At 41.8% G+C, this 8,625-nt stretch overlaps 2 protein-coding genes across 2 annotated transcripts in view; both read right to left on the bottom strand.

Annotated features, from left to right (window-relative positions):
- Window positions 1–1,771: 1,771 nt before the first annotated feature.
- On the bottom strand, window positions 1,772–3,062 carry b3galt8 (beta-1,3-galactosyltransferase 8). The gene has a single exon (XM_039002989.1). It carries the CDS (start codon window positions 2,927–2,929, stop codon window positions 1,940–1,942), a length of 990 nt encoding a protein of 329 aa, XP_038858917.1. The 5' UTR covers window positions 2,930–3,062; the 3' UTR covers window positions 1,772–1,939.
- A 1,465-nt stretch (window positions 3,063–4,527) lies between these two features.
- Window positions 4,528–8,625, bottom strand: part of LOC120055084 (tenascin-like) — a 42,425-nt gene continuing 38,327 nt past the window's right edge. The window contains exons 16-22 of the mRNA XM_039002975.1: window positions 8,479–8,609; window positions 7,970–8,102; window positions 7,025–7,176; window positions 6,685–6,781; window positions 6,337–6,498; window positions 5,901–6,064; window positions 4,528–5,732 (exon numbers count right to left, since the gene is read on the bottom strand). Coding sequence (XP_038858903.1) covers window positions 5,622–5,732; window positions 5,901–6,064; window positions 6,337–6,498; window positions 6,685–6,781; window positions 7,025–7,176; window positions 7,970–8,102; window positions 8,479–8,609 — 950 coding nt within the window. The 3' untranslated portion in view covers window positions 4,528–5,621. The remainder of the gene's footprint in view (window positions 5,733–5,900; window positions 6,065–6,336; window positions 6,499–6,684; window positions 6,782–7,024; window positions 7,177–7,969; window positions 8,103–8,478; window positions 8,610–8,625) is intronic.

Here is an 8,625-nt window from a genome sequence, read left to right as displayed (position 1 = left end):
TATCTGTAGACACACCTCCACCACACCTTCATTTATTTGATATCCACTGCCAACGAATAGCGGGTGAATAGCATGCTATTCTCATGCTTAAGTTCAAGGTCAGAATACGCATAGAGAGAAAAGTTCATAAAAGGGAATTACGTTCCATTTACACGTGCTTAGCCCGCGTCAGAATCCCCCCCATAACACAATATAACAATCTGTAAAATGATGCAGTATTGAAGACATAGACATTATTCTAGCTAAGTCTTTAATATATAATAATTTTACACAGTGTTGACATAGACAGTCCCTGTAACTAAACTCACAAACATTATATGAACCAGCCATATTTCTAGGAACATTGTGATGTCAAACAGAGTTTGCATGAAGATAACATTGGAGCCGGTAAAGAGGAACAAGGTTGTTTACAGGCTTGAGTGCACCAAAGTGTGGGAACCAAATAAATACAAAAGAGGTAAAGTAGCATAACAAAGAAAGGCTGGAACTTGTTGTTTGTCACTGTCGTATGGTGCTATGGTTAGTGTGACTGGTCCTACAACCATCTGCTGCAGGCTGGCTGAGAGAAGCGGGCTGCCGGCTCTAATGTTCATGAATCATCCGCCTATTTTTGATCCCGCTCACTAAGACATCTCTCTTCTGCTGCAGGGAGATTCTATCATTATATCATAGTTTTACCATCCATCCACCCTGTGATTACACAGCATCTGAGGACATCTTCATTCCTCTGTTAACTTGACTATTTTCCCAAAGCAATTATGTAACAGTCACCGCCAACAAGCACTTCGTTATGATGATATGGATTACTATACTATAACATCAAATAACTAAATAAAGACATAAATATATACATTTTCCTCAGTTAAATTACATTGCATTAAAGATAGTCAGGTGAATTTGGAGTATGGCCTACTTGTTCAATGACACTATTCAGTGCAGAGGATAAAAATGCATTGTAGATAATGTGGAATACATTTTCTGAGGTAGTAGTTGGACAGATTAAATATGTTCTATGATCAGAAGGCACTTCAATAGACATGATTAAATAACATATGTGACTTGTAATGATACTCTGGCCATGACACCACACGCCATTGCACTGTGACGCTGATCTGTTCTCTTCCACGTCATTATAATAGGATAGTGGGTGAACTATGCCACCAGCTGTTTATCAAGTGTAACTGCAGATCTTTGCTTACGTTTGGAATGATTACATCTAATTTTATTTCAACTGCTTTAGTATTAAAGGTCGATAATAAACCTTTCACCTCATTTTAGCTTATAATTTTGCCAACAAACACCAGTCAAGTTCAAGATATTGTGTATGACATCAAAGAACATTGCCTCCACTAGTTGTAATATCAGAGAAAACCAGTGGTGTAAAGTACTTAAGTAAAAATACTTCTAAGTACTACTTAAGTAGTTTTTTGGGGTATCTTTTCTATTTATTTATTTTTTACAACTTTTACTTCACTACATTCCTAAAGAAAATAATGTACTTTTTACTTCATGAATTTTCCCTGATACCCAAAAGTACTCGTTACATTTTGAATGCTTAGCAGGACAGGAACATGGTTCAATTCCCGCACTTATCAAGATAACAAGCGGTCATCCCTACTGCCTCTGATCTGGCTGACTCACTAAACACAAATGCAAAATTTGTAAACTATATCTGAGTGTTGGAGTGTGCCCCTGGCTATCTGTAAATTTGAAAAACAAAAAAATGGAGCTGTCTGCTTTGCTTAATATAAGGAATTTGCAAAATATTTATACTTTTACTTTGAATACTTAAGTATATTTAGAACCAAATACTTTTAGACTTTTACTCAAGGAGCACAATTGGGTACTTTTTCCACCACTGGAGAAAACAAAGAAACATACACATTAATTTGAGGGCTAGTTATTCCTTTTAGTGCATAAGAAAGACTGGATTGAGACATCAGCAGGTGAGATGGCTTTTCTGAAAGTCACCCCAAATGTCCAGCAGCTCATGTGGTTTAAATCCAGTGACAATGACCCGCGTGGCATACGTACACGTCTCATAATTCAACCGTTTGATCTCAAACAAGTTCCTGGGAGGAAGCAGCGTTTGAGAGTACACAGGCCGGACCCCTAGTACCCTGAGACACAACCCCACATAGACATCCTCCAGGGGAATGGGTCTCACAAACCTGGATGCCCATGAGATCCTGTTGGCCAGGTCAATAGAGAAGACATACCCTGCTCCAGAGACATATGGGGGGAACGTGTCTTCAGGGTAAATGTCCTCAGACAGATGCCACTTACTCTTCCTATCCCTACGAGGCCTGCCGTCACTGATGACTGAGCCTGTGATGTACTTATGCCTGAGAGGGCCACCTTCAACTAACAGCTTATTGACCAGGTAGAACACGTTGACGAAAACGTCTGTGTCCACCTTCATCGCATAAGAGGCACCCTGACAGTGGGTGGCGAGCCAGTCCATGATCATCATGGACTTGATGGTCAGGTTGTGGTAGCTGTCCAGGAAGTCCATTTGGATGATGTCAGCGTGTTCTTTGCTCTCCTTCTCCAGGTCCTGTTGAATGTGGGAGCTTTGTCCCTCCTTGGGCAGGCCCACATAGAACAGAGTGAGGATATCCACATTAGAGATAAGGCCTGGTCTGCCCCATGTCTTTCTGATAGCATCCCTGGACAACCCATCAACGGGTGCCACTGGAACCATTAGCACCAGAAATGGGCTTCTTTCCTTACACACAGATACATGGTTGAGAACGTATTTGTAGGTCTCTGGGGAAATCACCTTGTAAAGTTCCCGAGACAGAGGACTTGGTGTTGATAAATCCGTCTTTGGCTGAGCTTTTTTGTTCAGTAAGATATTAACAACAAATGTGAGTACACCTGCAATGATAAAGAACTTCACTAACCTCCAGTAAGACGTTTTAAGCATGGTAAAGTAATCATATACAATCGGTATCTCGAGTGTATTTTATTTTAATTCCTAAACATATTAATTCCTAGGTTACTGTTTCTGTATTCCGAAGCACCAAAAGAAAAGCATTCACGGTGGCGACAAAATCAAGCTTGCATCATTTCCTTGCTACGATTTCATGTTGCCACTCCCAGGCCAAAGAGCAACCAGGAAAATAGTTTCCGTCTGACTCAGAGCTCTGACTACTAAACAGCATACGGGTCATACTGGAATGCCCGGTGGTGGTGATACTAACGTTTTTTCAGCACTGGTGGTTTGTTTACATAGTAGGTTACGATAATTAATGTAGCAGATTAGGTTAATAAGTTTACGGTTAGGAAACGGGTTAGTTACAACGCTACAGCTGTCAACAACTGTTATCCCCGAAGTGACAACTAGATGGCGCTATACTGGTAGCCAACACCGTACAAACTATCAGTCTCCGCAAACCATCAGTATCATAACAGTGGTGCTTTGTTGCGCTAGTGCCCCCTTCACGTGGCATTGATCAATACATGTGATCGATAGGCCTACACCCTACCATAAAAATATAATCTCATTATAATTATGAGGCGTGCATTCTTAGTGCTATAAATATCCTCTAAAATAGGCTATATAGAGACTATATGGCTCCTTCACGTGAGTGCGTCGAAGAGCTAATGACGAGCCAACTCCAAATATCAAAGGTAAAAACACATTTATTGCGGTAACTGATCGGCGTCTTAAATTAGTTAAAATGTTTTGCTTTAGACAAGATTGAAGACTCGTCATTTTTAAACAAACTTTGTTTTATTGTAATACGTGTTACAGAGAAACACCTGTTGTTCACCCAGTTATAAACCAAAAAAAATGTTAAACCACAGAAGCACAGAAACGTTTCATTTACACAGGTATTCAAGGGACGGGGGTCAGTGGTTTCGTCTCCGGGCATGGGGAGGGGGGAGGGGGGAGAACAAAACAGAATAAGAACAACTTCTCTTTAGTTAATTTTGGTGTGCCCAAATATATGTTTCTCAGCAAGATGAACACTGTGACCTTACAATGTCAGTTGGAATTTGCCATTAACCTATTTTCAGCGTCAATATATTTTGTATTTCAACACAATATTCCCCTCTTAACTAAACTTCTCCTTAGTTAATGTTGGTGTGCCCAAATAGATGTTTCTCAGCAAAGTGAACATTGTGACCTTACAATGTCAATTGGAATTGGCCATTCAACTATTTTCAGCATCAATATATTTTGTATTTCAATACAATATTCCCCTCTGACTCTTGTTGCATACATATATGTATCCACATATGTATTTCACATTTTGCAAAAATGTAACAATCACCCACCATTTCATTATATATTGAATAATAGGTCCTGCCTTGGATTTATAAAGGAAATAAAACAAATCAAACACATTGACTTTTTCTCTGGATCCTGTAGCTAATGCATGATAGCTGGAGGAACAAATAGTACTAGCTCAGGTAAATGTGTAAGAAACAATTGCACAGCACTTGCATGACCCACACAACCAATGGAAACACGTCATGTCATCCACATATGTCTGTGCGGTGATGCAGCAGATGATCCATATTCAGAATGTCATTTATTTTGCCCATATCATTTCAGATGACAGTTTGCAGGTTGAGGTGAAAAGGGGATTTCGGGAGAGGGAGAGAGGGAAAGAACAAGTGACAAAGGACGAGTCACACATAGACTAATGAATGACAAGATAGGACTTTCTCTGTGAGCTTTCTATGTGATCTCGCTCCATTTGACATAGACATTTGACATTTGAACGAGTCGTGCGGTTTACGAAGAAAATCCTTTTTGATCAATAATCTCACTTCAATCCAGGAGATCAATAACATCACTACAATCCGGATGATGGAATTGAATGTACACACTGTACAGTATGTGCTTTTGTTGGGTGTTGTGTTATTCAAAGAATATCATTTCTATAATCCAGTTTAGAGGTTACCAGTATTATTGAAGAGGCCCTGACACTAAAACAAGACCACATGTATGTAGACAGCCATGCCCTCTCTGCAAACACCCTAATGAACAAGCTACTGTGGCTGGAGGAGATGGACACACTGTAGAGGCAGAAAACATCAGTATTCTACATGTTAATGTGCCATGCCATACCAGACTCAAATGCACCCCTCCGCTTAGTGCTGTAACATTGTGAGAGTGAGAAGAAAGAAAGAAATGCTTTATACTCGGGTTTCATAGATTAAGCTCTCTTTGGTGCATGTTTAATCAGCGTGGGCTTGGTTGGTGGAGTTCATTTTTTTTTCACATCAATTTGGCTTTGACCGTATTTATACTGCACACAACCATTTTGTATCAGGTGGGGTTGGATAGTGGAATTTGTAGTGAATTTGACTGAATCTGTGCTTATTTCTGTGAGTGAGCAGGAGGAGGGGTGTCATTTGAGGTGGCTGGGCTCTTGGCAGTGGCTTTGGTAGCTGCAGGGAAGGTGTGGGTTGTGCCCCAAATGGCACCCTATTCCCTATGTAGTGCACTACTTGTGACGAGGGCCCGTAAAGTAGTGCACTACATAGGGAATAGGGTGCCATTTGGAATGCTACCCTGGATTCAGCAGGGGCAGAGGATGGAGGATGGGTTCAGGGGTCACGAAGCGGAGGAGAGGGGTCGGAGCGTGGATTGGTCGGTTGGTTTACGATCGCTTCCTTCTTCCCTCAAAGTTCCTGAAGTTGGATGGCCTGATCTTCATCTCAGCAAACTCAATGGAGTGCTCGTGGCCTTTCCAATGGAACCAGTTGACTCCCTGAAGAACATTTTATTTTATTAACACAAATGCCTTGCAGTTCCTCCTTTACATTTACATAGTCAATTTGTATCCAAACATTTCTGTATATAGTTTCATACTGCACTACAGAAGTATGGATGTAGAAATTGCTGTTAGTTTTGTACTTTCAAGTATATGTGCGCTCACCTTGCTATGACTGTCATCTCCGTATCGTCCCATAAGGTTGACACGATGGCAATTCTTATACCAGAAGGCACCCTTGTAGGACAGGGCACAGTTTGTGACGGCGATGTCATTGTCATGGTCGTAGGTTGAGAACGGGCGACCATGGTGGTAGGTCATAGAATCACCTACAGGGGGCAGCAGAGAGAAAGTGATCGGACTTGAGGAAGGAGGTTTTGAATCCATGCTCACGTCATACTCACACCTAACACCATGTCAAGTCCTTTCTAACTTAAGTTTATCCTATCTATTTGGGTTGCATCCCAAATGGCACCCTATGCCCTATATAGTGCACTACTTTGTGCACTATATAGGGTCAAAAATGGCACACCATGTAGAGAATAGGGTGCTATTTGGGATGCAGACATGTAACTAATGGTTGTAGAGAAGGAAGGCTGACCCGCGGTCCCACTGTAGCCTCCAACGTGGACCTTGTAGCGACTGCGGGGATCAGAGACAGAGAACTTGTCATACTGGGCGTAGGCTACATCCCCCTTGTCTCTGAGGTCCACACGGAGTTCATACTGTCCTGCTACTGTGATCTTATGGAGGTTTGACAGGCCTTTGGAGAAAAAGATATCAAGTCGAGGTGATAAGATTGACTTTTTATGTAAATGTAGGAACTGTGGAAATGAATTTCCTCTGCGGAGGATGATCAAACATATCTAATCTAAAACGTTTCAGATTTCAGATTAAAGATGATTAAACATTTGACACGATACTCCTAATTTCCATAATATGATCATACCGAGCCAGAACTCGTCGTTCGTGTCACCAAAGCCAGCAGTGTAGTTCCTCCAGTTGCGGAAGAACTCCAGTTTACCGCTCTGGCGTCGGACAAACACCTGCATGGGACGGGGCCAAACTACATCAGCTCACTCAAACATCATATGGACTACGATCCATTGCACTACATTAGATACATCCGAATCAACACGGTTTAGAACCGCTTATGACTTTGTTTATTTAGTCAGTGTTATAACACATTATAAAGCATGATAAAGGATGTGATATAAAGCAGTATACGTATGCACTTCATAGGAAGTCTTGCCAAGTTGGGTTGCACAGTTTACTAGCCGGTGACTTACAATCCATCCACCTCCATCCGTGTCCATGTCACAGTAGACCTGTATGGGCTGACTCTCATCTCCACCCAGGTAGATGGTGTGAACACCAGAAGCTGTGTCTCCATTCAGCAAGGCCTGGGAGCAGTCCCTAGGGTGTTTGTACAGCACGCCAACTACGCACACACACACACACACACACACACACACACACACACACACACACACACACACACACACACACACACACACACACACACACACACACACACACACACACACACACACACACAGAGGATTAGTTACTAAACAGTTCCATCCGCCCAACAAACTCTACGCCTGAGATGAATATTGAATAGAGATGGTCTCACTGAGACCATCTCTATTCATTATTCATTACCCTTTTTGTGAAACATACACTACCGTTCAAACGTTTTACGGTCACTTAGAAATGCCCTTGTTTTTGAATGAACATTTTAAAAATTGGCCATTAAAATAACATAAAATTGATCAGAAATACAGTGTAGACCTTGTTAATGTTGTAAATTACTATTGTAGCTGGAAATGGCAGATTTTTCATGGAATATCTACATAGGTGTACAGAGGCCCATTATCAGCAACCATCACTCCTGATAATGGGCCTCTGTACGCCTATGTAGATATTCCATTACAAATCTGCCGTTTCCAGCTACAATAGTCTTTTACAACATTAACAATGTCTACACTGTATTTCTGATCAATTTGATGTTATTTTAAGGGCATTTCTAAGTGAGCCCAAACTTTTGAACAGTAGTGTATATTTTCATATTTTAGCGTTTATGGACAGGGACAGTCGGGGAGACAGATCCAGAGGAAAACAGAGAGTAGGGGCCAAGGCAGGATCCATAACCCTATTGCCAGGAGGTATGTTCGGTCCGGAGTCGGCAGAGCTACCACAAGACTCCAGCATCACTGTGGTAACACACTCACTGGTGGTGAAGACGGTGGTGACGACTCTGCTCCTCTTGGGCCCTGCGATGGCCTGCAGTCTGACGGAGTACTCAGTGGAGGCACTCAGCTGGGCCATGTTGTAGGAGGTGGCTGTGGGGCTCAGGACAACCTCCTGGAGGAACACCACAGCAACACAGTAGTCAGAATATACGCCAGAAATACAGAATTAATAATACATTGGATTTAGATAGGGACAGTGTCCATATTACCTGAAACTGTGAGACTGTGTCTGTCCTAACATAGACACTGTAATATAGTGATTTTCTAGATCTCAAATACGTATTCATCAATAGGTATTTTTTTACACTCCAATGACGCATCATTATGACCACTTATGACCACAAAACAATCATCTATTCTAGAATTGAAAGAATGCAAGGTTGCTCCACCCATAGAAATAGGTTCCAGATTAGAATAGATTCTATTGGAATAGAATAGATGATATTTCTACGGTTCTATTTCTATGGTTCCAGCAGACCACTACTCACCCGGATTGTGCCGTCAGCTGACTCGAAGCTGAGGATGTAGCCGGTGATGTCAGCGCGTGGGGCCTTCCAAGTCAACATGGCGTTCTCTGTCTGGACGTTACTGGCTGCCAGGTCCTGAGGGGCATCCACATCTAGGGGAGAGAGAGC

This window comes from Salvelinus namaycush, chromosome 1 (assembly GCF_016432855.1).
Source record: "Salvelinus namaycush isolate Seneca chromosome 1, SaNama_1.0, whole genome shotgun sequence".
Classification (NCBI taxonomy): domain Eukaryota; kingdom Metazoa; phylum Chordata; class Actinopteri; order Salmoniformes; family Salmonidae; genus Salvelinus; species Salvelinus namaycush.
The sequence above is the reverse complement of the archived record's forward strand: the minus strand, read 5'-3'. Positions and strand labels throughout refer to the sequence as shown.

Excerpts from the sequence above, each read along its gene's own strand:
- b3galt8 (XM_039002989.1), bottom strand. The coding sequence starts at position 2,929 with ATGCTTAAAACGTCTTACTGGAGGTTAGTGAAGTTCTTTATCATTGCA.